Raw genomic sequence first — 12,766 nt, 5'->3', positions numbered from 1 at the left:
CCCCCTGCTCCTGCTGGGACATGATGGCCTGAATGTCCCTCCCAGCTATTCTCAGGGCTCCCCAGCCTTTCGGGCTGGTCCCTGCCACCCCCACAAAGCACCTACCACCATCTGCGCCCCCTGCATTGCCTTTCTCTTTGCCATACCCTCCCCCGCTAGCCTCTGCCTTGGGCAGGGCTCTCTGTGTATTCCCCATTGTAGCCCCAGGCCTGCAGGGGCCCTGGCACATAGTAGGTGCTCATTTGGAGGTCAAATGAGTGAATGATTTGAAAACCTTCACAGCCCCTTTGCTTCCAAGGTAAGTTCCTGTGGTCCCACTCTGCCCTGATGGACCCAATCCTCCATCCCAAGGAAGACAAGGAGAGGAGACTTCTGTCCCTCCTCCCAGAGCCACCTCCCTGGTACCCAGACAGAAGGGAATGGACTGCTCCTCCTTTGCGTGGCTCTCTTTCGGGCGGCGGGACAGGGTGTGTCTTTGTTCTGGCTTTTCTTTTTGTTAATGTTAGGAGCCCCGTTGCATAATGGTTCAGAGCAGGGGCTCTGGAAGGAGACAAACCGTCGGCGGGCCGTGTGACCCCACGCAAGCAAGCCCACCTCTCTGAGCCCGAGTTTCTTCATCTGTAAGTTCAAGCTCACACCCGTCTCCCTCCTGGCCGAATTGGGATGAGTTGGGGGGAGCTCCCAACACAGCATTCCAGGTGCTTCCCCCAAGGTCAACGCTCAACAAATGCTTTGCCATCGGTGTCCTGCCTCAGGACAACTAAGCTGTGGGCAGCCTGAGGAGCACTTGGCAGGCTCTTGGCCTCGGAGCAGGGAGGATGCCCACAATGCCAAGACTTCGGGGGTGTGGGGGTGGGGGTGTAGGGGAAAGGCGGCCTCGAGGATATCCGCCGAGGTCCTTCAGCGGCCAGGGCTCCCTGCACACCCGGTGCATCTCCCAGGCAGGAAAGGTGGGACTGTCCCGCTCCTTATGTGCACGGCTCCTCTCCTTTCGAGCCGCTGGCCGGGAACCAAGCGCCAGGGCCCGGAACAGAGGGACCTTTATGCCGCCCCCTCCCCACGCGGGCTCCCAGGCCCTGTTTTCTTTTCATCCCGTGCTGCTGGGATTCAATGGGCAGAAACTCTGCCCCCTGCCCCACTGTGGCGACACAAACGTCCATTCTGCGCAGGGGCTCCCAAGCTGCTCCCCCGCGGAGGGGAAAGGCAAGAGCTGCTACAAAGAGCTGATTGTGTGCTGGGGCCCCGGGAGCAAGCAGGGCCTGGACAGCAGCGGACAGGAGCCAGCCTGAGCCCTGCCTGCCGGGCAGCTGGGGGGAGAGGGGCCAGGCTGGGCCCGCGGCTGAGGGTGAGGGGTCTGGCGTGGCACAGAGACAGATGGAGGGGCCCGTGCCCGCGCCCGAGCCCCCCACCTCACGGCCCTCTGGGAAGGGGGTGTTCTGGAAGAAACAGGGGCTCAGCCTGGCCCTGCGGGGTAAGGAATCCTACGTGCCAGGGGCCAGCCCAGCTCTGTCAGGGAGGGTGGGGCAGACAGCCCCAGCTTACCTTTGAAGGCCGCAAGCTTTTCCACCAGGTTCTCTTCATCACTGTACTTCTGGTCACACAGAAACTCCTTGAAAGGCGAGAGAACAGTGCTGAGTGCGGGGTCAATGGGCAGAGCTCACTGACACGTAGGCCCGTCGCCCTGGTGCCTGCTCCCGCACCAGGTGGCCTGGCTTGGCCAGGCAGGGCAAGAGGCCCCAGTGTTTGCCCTGGCCTCCTGTCAACCCCTCAGAGACAGATCTGCAGTCCACGCCGTGGGCAGGAAGTATGCTCAGCAGCCCGGGGTGCCGCCCGGAGGGCCTGCCCTAAATACCTTCAGTCAGCCTCCGAATTACCAGTGTGGGGAACTGGGCCTGCCCCAGCAGGGCACCCCAGCTCCAAGGTCCACGGAGCCGCGAGCCCCAAAGGCAAGCTGCCCGGTTCTAGCATTAACTCCTTAGGGATGTGACCCCAGCATATGAATTCCTGTCTGCCTCTCGATTGCTTTATCTGACAAATGGGTAGAATTATCATAGCCACTCCTCCGGTTTGTTAAGAGCCGCCAAGGAGCGTGTATGTACGACTCTAGGAAGACAGCAAGTGCTCAATAAACAGCAACTCTTGTATGATTAGCCTCTGCTCTAGCCTTGGGAGGTCACTTACCCTCTCACCTGTAAAACAGGGCTACCGTCCCCTCACATGATGCCTTTCAGAACCAGGTGGGGGGAGGGGCCTGTGGGGGGGGGGGGGGGGGGGGGACACTAACATCAGCCTCCAGAAGGAAACACCAACCTGCACGATCTCTTGGGATCTCCCAGTGGGTCCAAAAGTTAGTTACCATTATCGCTCCCATTTTACAGATGAGGAAACTGAGGCGCACACAGCCAGAGCTTCAAGTTAATTTCATCTCATGAACAGCCTGCATCCTTCATCCCAACACCCAAAGATGGGCGGATGGCAGGCATTCATCTGGCTTTAAAACAAAACACTACAAATTAGTAAGTACCTGTTTGGCCAGGTAGCTTACTTGCCTTGTTGCTGATCTTTGGGCAGCCCTGGAACCTGCATTCAGGGAAATACTCCCGTCCTCTGGGAAAGCGGAGGCCACGTTCCCATCCTAGCACCAGATTCTGTAAATCCCCTCTCGTCTCTGGCCACCGCTTTCCTCATTACTGAGCAGACTGAACACGGGCATGGGACCTCCACTCATTTAAGGGACCACAGGGTATACAGCTCTGTTCGAAGGCACCAAGAGAGCAGACAAGACCAAGGAAATAAGGTCCTTATCGTTAAATTACAGGAAGCTCATGTTTAAAATGATGTTAAATGGGACCCCGGGGTGGCTCAGTGGGCTAAGCATCCAACTTTGGCTCAGGTCATGATCTCGCGGTTTATGAGTTCGAGCCCCGCATCAGGCTCCCTGCTGTCAGCAGAGAGCCGGCTTTGGATCCTCTGTCCCTCTCTCTCTCTGTCCCTCCCCCACTCGTTCCCTCCCTCCCTCTCTTTCTCAGAATAAATAAACTTAAAAAATAAATAAAATCATGTTAAATATTATCTAGATCAATCACTCAATCTGTTTCTAAATTCCCGCTGTCATGCCCCACTAACTGATGACAAAGTCTGTACTTGTACGACAGGGCTCAGGCAACAAGTATATCTAAGCACGAGGCAGAATATGATCCCTTCCAGGGTTCAAGTTCCTCCAAATTAACTCAGCCCCCTTTGACAGGGAAGGAGACACCCACCTGCCAGTGTGGCTCCCCTTGTTGGTTCTGGGGGCTGTCCTATCCCTTGAGCTCAATTTGCTTGGATCCAGATCCCTGAAAAGGCTCTGGCTGGTGCAGGATTTCTGCTTTGGGCAGGCACTGTGCTATGTCACTGAGGTGGGAACAGCAGGGCCAGAGAGGCTAAATCACATGTCTGCAGTCCCTGCAGGTTTGGTTTGGAACCTGAGTCTGTTGGACCCCAGGGTCTGTCTCTGCCTCCAGCAGCCTCACAGAGGGCAACCCCAGGGCCCCTGGCATGGCTTGGCCACAGCTTCACATCGGACCTCGGTACCAGGTGCCACGCACGGTCTTGCCCCCACTTAGCTGGAGCTATGACTGTCTCTTGCAGCCTGGGAGGCTCCCCCCCCCACCCCACCCCCGGCTGGCTCAGTCCAGGACTTCTCTTCCTCTTGGCTCCCTCTCCTAGCTCTTTCCCACTGCTCTTTTCCCCCATCCCATTCTCTGCCCAAAAGTAGGACAATTACCTCTTGTCTGTGACCCTGAACAAACCAGGCACCTCCCAGGGTCACAGGTCCTATTATCTGCACAGCAGAGGGACAAATAGGTCCGTGGTTCCCAGACTTGGGGATAACGCAGAAGAAAACATTTCCCAAAAAAAAGTTAAAAATAAGGGGAGGTGCTAACATAGACCTGCCAAGGTTTTATTTTGCCAAGTAGAGACTTTAAACAATCACCACTGACTGTTGCCGTGAGTTCAGCAAAGGACATTTCGTAAAAGTAGGAAGTTCATAATCTCAGAATTTTTAAATGGAACCCATTTAGCTGACGTTCGGTTCACTGCCTGGCCCCTGTGTTCCCTCCGCTTTACCATTTCAGGAACTGGAAAACCCTCGTGGGGAGGCAGAAGGGCACGGGCAACGCCCAACATCCGGGAGCCCCTGGCGAGAGACCTGGGGGCCCTCCCCGCTCCCACATTCTGGTTGACCAGAAATCCTGCGCCAGCCAGAGCCTGTCCGTATCATGTACCAACCCTCTCTAGGGATCCAGGCAAATTGGGCTCAAGGGCCGGACACGGTCCCTGGTCTTGGAGACAAATCGCGCACAGACGAACCCAGGACCAGCGGGGAGCGATTCTCGTTCACTGGGCCTGACCCGGAGCCGGCAGGTGCAGCAGCTCTGGGCGTCCAGATTATTGTCTCGGTGATAGAGTCAGTTTTCTCCTTAGTGCTTATGACCACGTGACAGGCTGTCCAACTGGTTCTCCCCCCCCCCCCCCCCCCCCCCACTAGAGTGAGTGCCTCCCCCATGCCAGGCTCGCTCCCACCTTGGGAACCGTAGCTCCAGCTGTGCTCCTGTCTGCAGCACTCGTCCGCCCACATCTGCATGGGGCTCTCTCCCTCACCGTCTTCACCCATTTGCCCAGCTTTCACCTTCTCCAGGAGGCAAATCCCATCCATCTTGTCCACTGCGGTCCTCAGCCTCCACTCTCAACCCGCTTTCTTCCGGCACATCCCTCCTGTCCCACGGGAGGAACTGCCTCCTAACACAATTTACGACGTAGCGCTTATTAAGGGTGCTGTCCGTTGTCTGTCTCCCCCTGCCACAGAACAGGTGCCCAATAAATTTTTGCGGGCTGAGAGAATGGAGACCCAGCGAGGACAAATGACTTGTGCAAAGCAGCACGGCTGGCAAGTGCCCGAGCTGGGATTCAAGTCCACAGTGGGGGCTGTCTGGGCTCTTTCCCCGCTGAGCTGAGGAATCAAAGGGACCCGAGAAAGCGGGTGTTGGAAAGACGCCGGGAGGAGGCAAGCCTTTGGCCAGAGGTTCCAGGAGGACGTCTTTACTGTCTCATGCCCCACAGAAGCCTCACACACGGCAGTGCCCAGCATATAGTAGGTGCTTAGGAAACATCTGTTGAATGAATGGAGAGGCCTGGCATTTAGCCCAGAATCACTTCCTCCACTTGGCAGAGCAGCTTTGCCAAGGCGTATGCGTGTCATACAAGACTGGAGGGGCTCAGGGATTAGAATTACACATTTCCTTAGAGCCAAAAATGACAAGTGCCCTGAGCCACAGAGTGGCCAGGGCTGGGACAGGCAGCTGACCCGCTCACGCGTGGGCGGGCAGCCTTTGCTGAACCCGGGCTTGGGGCAGCTGGGAGGACCATGCCTTCGGCAGGGCGCCAGGGAGGAGGCAGGTGGGCAGCAGAAGCGGGAGTCCCAGGGGCGGGCCTGCCGGCTCCCACCCCAGCTCCAAGCTTTGGATTCTTGGTTCCTGTTCATGCGCAGCCCACAGCCTCCCCACCTCCAGGCGTCCTCCCTCTGTATCCTTGTCCAGCCTCGGGGCACAGCCATGTCCGGTGGGCAGGTACCCTATGTGTCCACACTCCAGGACCACCCCCGCCACCCCCCTGCTGCCCTGACTCTGGATCCCCAGACAGAGGAGATAGAGACAGAAGCCACCGCAGATGTTTAGAACAAAAGCAAAAGGAGAAACAGACGGCAAGCTGGAGCCAGAATGCCTGGGATCGAATCACTTAGTAGCTGTGTGAAAATGACTTCATTTGTCTGTGCTGTGGTTTCTTCATCTGGAGGAAGGAGAAAAAGATCTCGTAGGCTTGTCCCAAGGGGTTGCAATATGAAAGCATAAATACATGTAAAGTGCTCACACAGTGCCTGGCACCTAGTAATTACTAAATAAATGTTAACTGTTTATTCTTGCGATCTTCTAATATTTATATCCGTACAATCTACTTCTAACCCCCACAGCTCATCATCCAGACCATCATCAGCTATTAAATAGATTAGGAGGCAACCCCCCTTCCCACCGACTTAGGCTGGTTGTGGTTGGCTTCTCTTTCCCTTTTCCGGGTATTCCCATTGGACAGATCGGATAACTGAGGCCCAGGGAGGTTGCTCAAGGTTACCAAGTTTTAACAATTCAAGCAAAGTCTGTCTGCCTCCCTTCACCAGCCCAGCTCCCTCCTTGCCCCAAACAAGAGGGTGTCCTGGCCACAGGCTTCTGGGCAAAGAAAGTCAATACTGAGCGCTACCTTTCCTCTTGGGCAGCTGCAGGAGGTTATTCTGGAGGCCAGGGAACCATCCTATAGCCCTCGAGGGGGACGAGGAGGCTGGGTGGATGCATTACTCCACCCCCGGCACCCTCTCCCACTCCGACCCACTGTCCCAAACGACAAGTTTATCCAGCTGCACAAAGTGCCGTCAGGACCTCCAGGCATAAGGGGTGCAGGGGGCTTGGAATGAAATGGTGGCCTGGTCAATCCCCGGCAAAGAGTCAGAAACCACAAGTAGGCAGGAGCGTGGGGTCAAAACCAGGAAGCTGCCAGCCAGACGTCACGCCTCAAACCAGAGTGTCCACGGGCAAGGCCCAGGAAGGCGGCAGGATTGTTAACACAACCACAGAGGCATAGAACCTGTAAGGGACTCCTCAGAGCATCCAGCCAGTTCTCTTCGTTCAACGGCTGGGGAAACTGAGGCCCCAGAACGGAAAGGGTCTTGCCTCAAGCCACAATGGCCGGGGGACCTACATAAACGCTCCTAGGTGCGGGGTGTGCGGGGCAGAAGTCACAGGAAGGGAGGTGGGATCAGGTTGACTGGGCTCAAATCCCAGCTGCAGCATTTCTTAGCTCTGTGGCCCGGGGCAACTTGCTTTACTACTCTGGGCCTCAGTTTCCTCATCTGTAAAATGCAATCATAATGATAGAACCCCGCCCCACCCCAGTGGGTCGGCATAAGGATTAAAAGAGCTGGGGCGCCTGGGTGGTTCAGTCGGTTAAGCGTCCGACTTCAGCTCAGGTCATGAACTAACACTCCGTGAGTTCGAGCCCCACGTCGGGCTCTGGGCTGACAGCTTGGAGCCTGGGGCCTGCTTCGGATTCTGTGTCTCCCCCTCTCTCTGCCCCTCCCCTGCTCATGCTCTCTCTCTCTGTGTCTCAAAAATAAAATAAAAATCATGCTCTCTCTCTGTCTCAAAAATAAAATAAAAATTAAAAAAAAAAAAAAAAACATTAAAAAAAAAAAAATAAAAGAGCTGAGTGCATAGGAAGAGCCCGGACTCCTACATGTAAGTATTAACAGTGATGTGTTTGGGTCGTCCAAACTCAAGCCACACCAAAAGATTAGGTGTGAAAAGGGGGAAAAGCAGAGACCTACCCACAGCTCTCTGTCCCACATTGTGCCACGGAGTCCTCCTGGTAAGCCTTGACCCTCTGGCCATCCCTATTTGTCCCTGGACACCCGGCTGACCCGGCAGGGATGGGCCATCCACACGGGACAGAGTGCTCCCATCTCGGCCCCAGGGGACGGCGCCCACAGCCCCACCTGCTCACTGCTGCCTCGCGGTCGTCTACAACCTCTGATGCCCATCAGAACCTACCACCCATCCCTGGGATTCCCATCTGCATACTCATGCCCGGAAGGGAGAATATCCAAAACCAGCAGAGGTTGGCAGCCCCCGCCGCGTCCGGGCTTCCAGATCCCTGCCACCTGTCTGCCCCGCCCCCACCCCCTACTTAACTCTCTTTCTGGGCTGGTACCTCCAGCACCTGCTCCCGGATACTTGTTCCTGGCCCTCCAGGCTTGTCTTTATGTATCAGCCGCAGCAGAATTTTGGGGCGGGCAGATATCACCATCTGGGAGGCCATCCAAGGAGCTGGTGGTTGAAACCCCCAAGGACAGGCAGCACCATACTGGGCCGGGCCGAGATGCTTCTGACGCAACCCACGGGCTCTTAAAGGGCCAGGCCGGCCCGGTGCGTGGCAGGAGGCTGTAACGTGCACCCGCGAGGACAGCAGGCTCACGTTCCCCTCAGCAGCTTTGGGGCCTCACCCGGATGCTGCATCCTGGCCAGCAGACGGGGCAGCTGAAGAAAAACACCCCACCGACTTCACAAATGAAGCAGACCCTACCGAAATTCTATCCCCGGCTTCCTGTGACACGGCCACACCCAGGTCGAGACCGGCTGTACCTGTGGGGACACTGAATCCTCCGCGGCTCACGTGGCCGCTTATCACCATCTCCCTTATAATATATTAAGGAGGAGCAAGAGGGACCGGTGCCCAGCGATGCCAGCTGGGCACATTCGCCTGGGCAGGGACAGGGTGGCATTGGTCAGGTCTCAGAGGTCCCCTGTCGCTGGGGATACATAACCCCTGGGCACAGACACCCAGCCTGCTGTGTCCAGTTCTTCCCAGTATAGACGGTACCCGGGGTTGGAAATAACCATCAGGCCCCTAAATGCTATAGGGAATGCCAAGTGCCCTTCACTCGACCCAGGAGGGCTGGGGAAGGCGGGACAGTAGCCAGAGATCCCTATCGCTTAAGCAGGAGCGGCCTGTGTCACAGCTAGGCCACGGCCACCTGGTGGACAGCGTCCCGGGCTGACCACGGGTGCCGTCTGGAGTCAGAGCCCCGGCTCTGCCACTTGCTGGCCGGGTGACCTCGGGCAGGTGACTTCACCTGGCTGAGCCTCCGTGTGTCCTCATCTCTAAAACCTGAGTAATCCCTGTCCCCCGGGGATGTTTATAGATCCTTGCTGCACATCTGGGTAAACAAACGCTCTGCCCGGAGGAGTCACTGAGACGATGTATGTGCAGCACTGTGCACGGAGCGAAGGCACAACCCAAGTCATTAGCTAAAGATCCTGGCCTCTGGCCAGTTCGCGATGCAGCCCTCGCGGCCCTCTGCACTCCTCCTGCTCAGTCGGAAGGATAAGGGCACTCTGAGGGGCACCCCATCCAGCCCCATCGCTTCTCTCTGTCCCTGTGGGGAAACTGGAGAGACCCTGTCCCGTTGCCAGATAAGGCCAGGCCCGGCTGGCCCGGGGTCACCTGCCATGCCTCCAAGGCACAGGGAATGTCAGCTATGTGTGGGGGTGGGGGGTGGGGGAGTGGGAGGTGCTGGCAGGTCCCGCCCGCCTCAGTAGTGCAGAGAATGCGCCCACAAGCACGCGCACTCACGCACACGCGTGGCAGAGACGAACGGGCTATCTTCGGTCTACGCTGTTTAAACCCGGGCGGTTGACTCATCCCACCCACTCCCCCGGCCCCCCAGTCTTGTTTTCTGTAAAATGGGAAGAGACGCTCATGGCATCAGAGTGAGTGTGCAGCGAGACGTTGCTTGAAGTGCTCCCGGAACACTGCCTGGCACATGCCAAGTGCTCGGAAAATGATCAAGAAAACTAAAGCAGAACCAGGGAAAAAAAAAAGTGCACTTCCACACAGCCCCGCAGGACCTCCAGGTACCCCCGAGTCTCCTTCAGTTTTTTACTTCTGACCCTTATAACAGCAATCGCTAAGACTGAGCTGCCCTGGTACCCCTTGGAAGCTGGCCCAGCCCGGGGTGGGGGGAAGGCCCCAGAGGGAACTGGGATGTTGGCCCAGAGAAGCCCCCAGAACCGCCAGCCAGGCTGGGCTCTGCCCCAGGCAGCGGCCCCAGGGGTACTTAAGCACATGCAGCAAGGGAGTTACGAAGCCCCATCCTCCATGCATCCCTGCTTTCTCAGGGCCACTGGGAAACTGCTCGGGCCAGCCCCCCAGAAGCTCTGCTCCAATGGGGCAGTGAAGCTATACCCCAAAGCAAAGCAATCTGAACTGCCAAGGTTCCCTCTAGAATCCGCCCACCCCAGGGAACTTCTGCTGCGGTCATGGTCATGGGTGGAGCGGACTCAGACCCTCAAACAGAACGACTCCCTCAGAGTCTGCAAAGGGCTTCTGTCTGTCTGTTCATCTCCACTGACTGTCCTAGGGACTCGGAACAGAGCAGCGATCACTGCTCCCTGAGTTTCAGGCAGGGAAGACTAAGGTTCCACCAGATGAAAGGGTCTGTCCCAAGCTGCGCAGCCAGCAGGGGCTGCGGCATGTCACAGACCCTGGCCCTGGGTTTCCCCTCCCCGCGTCTTAACGCGCCAAACAAACCGATGATGATAATCATGACAGCAGCCGGCTCTCCCGTGTGCTTTCCATAGATTACCTCCCTGAAAAATCACGACAATGAACTACCACTACCTCACGCGGATGGCCCAAGGTCAGAGAGCCAGCGAGCACTCTGCCCACCCCTTCACCCCCACTCGTGACTCCATACTGTGGGGTCAGGCCGCCTCGACCTCCTGGGGTGGGAAGCAGCTCAAACTTCTGGTTTGATCCTGGAGTCCCCTTCCTATGGTTTCATCCAGCGGCCCAACAGCAGCCTGGGTTCACATGACGTGGCTCAGGATAGCATGTGGGCAGGTAAAGGAAGCTAGTTCTGCTTCTGTGTGACCTGAGCCAGCTGCCTGCCCTCTCTGGGCCTTGGGATCCCAAGGTGGTTACGTGGACCCTCCTTGCTCACCTTCCCCGGTCCCAGCACTGTCCAGATCAGCCCCTGACAGCCACAGCCCCTGACAGCCACAGCCCCACTCCCTTCTGAGCCAAGCCAGCCTACCTCCCCAAACAAGCCGGTAGCTTACCCCACCCCCCACCCTGGGGACTGGCATGGAAAGTCCCACACATTCTCAGCTCCTCTGGTTTGTCTGACTGTAATCACTTCTCCCCCATCTCCAGTTGTCTCTGGCTCAGGGTTCTGCTGGCTGTGGGTGGATTCAGCCAGCCTGGAACCCGCCCGGCCGAGTGGCCCAGAGGGCTGTATGAGGTCAGGGTTCCAGGCTCCTGTCCAGAGGGCAAGAGCAGCCAAGACCAAGGGCGGGCTGGCTGTGGAGTAAACTGGAAGGTGGCCCAGCAGCTTGGACCCCTGAGAGCCCCAGCCAGATGTCCAGTCTCCCTTTTAGCTGTGCTCAAGATGGCACCCGGGGGCAGGGCAATGATGGCAAAGAGGAGCCCAGAGTTTACTTGGAGGGACCCTGGGTCCCCAGAGCCCCGCATGGGATTCCTACAGCCAGTGGAATGAAATCAGATAGGCTGCCTAGTTCCAGGCCCTCCAAAAAGAATCAAGGAGGGAATCAAGCCCCAGCGAGAGGAAATACTACCCCCAAGAGGCAGCCCCTAGACCCACCTCCACACAGCCTGGACCCCGAAGACACTCACCCGCTTCCCATGCCGGGACTCTGAGCTGGGCTTGGACCTTGGGTGCCCAGCCACTGAGGGAGCCGGCAGGGGGAATAGCTAGTCTTGTTTCGGTGAGCCCGTTAGGAGTGAATCTGGGAGACCGCCTCGGGGAAACAACTCTGGCACCGTCCACGACATCTTCCCTCCTGGCAGGTGCGGGACCACGCACACTCCACGCCTTGCCTCAGCCAGTCCTCATCGTGACCCCCACTGCGCCCCGAGAGCCTTTGCTGATCACCACAGAGCTGGTCCGCGATAGAGGCCAGGCCTGAGCCCAGGTCTCACAGAACCCCCAAGCTAGGACTGTGCTGCCCTTGAGCTTTGGCCAATCCAGGCAGGCCCTGACACTTTTCCTTATCTTCTACGATTTACATGCTCGTTCCGCAAACGTTTCCGGAGCGCCCATTGGGCGCCCAGCCACAGTAGGAAGGATTTCTTTATAGAAATCCACCAGGGCCAACGAGAAAAGCATCAAGCCTCTGGGAGAAGCTTCCCTAAAAAGTTGGAGTGAGAAAGAGGTGTGGGGTGGGGGGGGGGAGCACTGGCCTGCAGCCTGGACCCCCGGGTTCTCACAGCGGCCCCATGTGGACTCTGGACTTGCTGTGCCACCTCGCCTCTCTGAGCTGGGACACATGGCGGGGGGGGGGGGGGGGGGGGGGGGGGGGAACCTACCTGGAGGCGGGAGGCACAGGGGCAGGGGCCGAGGGAAGGAATTGGAAGCCCAGAGGAAGGAGAGAGGGGGTTGAGGCGGCCCCAGGCACAGCCTCGCGGACGGGGGCGGGCCCCGGGGGGCTCTGGGATACTCGGGGGAAACTCGCCGGCCGCCCTGGCGGCGCGCGCTTACCCGGTTGATCTCGGCCAGCCTCCTCTCCTGCCGGGCTTTGAGCAAGCCGAACGCCTTCCCTCCTGCCGGAGACAAAGAAGCGGCCCGGGAAGCGTGGGTCTCCCCGGGCCCCGCGCGGCGGACCACGCCGCGCGCTCCGCGCGCGCAGGTGGCGGGCGGGGGACTCCGCGCCGGGGCGGGGCAGGGGCGCGGGGACCGAGGCGCCTACCTTGGAACCTGTTGCCGAGCGCGACCGACATGGCGAGCGCGGGGCTCCTCCCGCCGGCTCCGGGCTGGGCGGCCGCGGCGAGGCACGACGACGAGAGAACTGGCGCCCGGTCCGAGCTCCGGCGGCGTGTGGCGGCCGCACCGAGGGGCGGAGGGATGGCGCGGGCGGCCGGACACACCCCTCCCCCCCCCCCCCCCCCCCCCCCCCCCCCCCGGGTCCTCCCGCCCCGCCGCCCGGCCGCCGGCATCAAAGCGGCTATTATGCGGGGCGCCGCGCCCGCCGCCCGCCCCTCTGCTGGAAGACGCGGAAAATGCACAGCGCGGGGCCGCCCGTGAGCGCCTCCCTGCCTGCTCCTCCCGGGACCTCGACCAGTCCCTTCCCAGCGCCGGGCCGCGGTTTCCCCTTAAAGA

General features: G+C 58.8%; 1 protein-coding gene across 1 annotated transcript in view; it reads right to left on the bottom strand.

Moving 5' to 3' along the window:
• The window catches only part of AIF1L (allograft inflammatory factor 1 like), a 21,088-nt gene extending 8,600 nt beyond the window's left edge, over positions 1 to 12,488 (bottom strand). Inside the window, exons 1-3 of the mRNA XM_049630435.1 lie at positions 12,357 to 12,488; positions 12,149 to 12,210; positions 1,543 to 1,609 (exon numbers count right to left, since the gene is read on the bottom strand). Of these exons, the coding sequence (XP_049486392.1) occupies positions 1,543 to 1,609; positions 12,149 to 12,210; positions 12,357 to 12,387 (160 nt within the window). The 5' untranslated portion in view covers positions 12,388 to 12,488. The remainder of the gene's footprint in view (positions 1 to 1,542; positions 1,610 to 12,148; positions 12,211 to 12,356) is intronic.
• Between the last annotated feature and the right edge of the window lie 278 nt (positions 12,489 to 12,766).

The sequence above is a fragment of the Panthera uncia genome, chromosome D4 (assembly GCF_023721935.1).
Source record: "Panthera uncia isolate 11264 chromosome D4, Puncia_PCG_1.0, whole genome shotgun sequence".
Lineage (NCBI taxonomy): Eukaryota > Metazoa > Chordata > Mammalia > Carnivora > Felidae > Panthera > Panthera uncia.
This window is presented reverse-complemented; position numbering and strand designations above follow the sequence as displayed.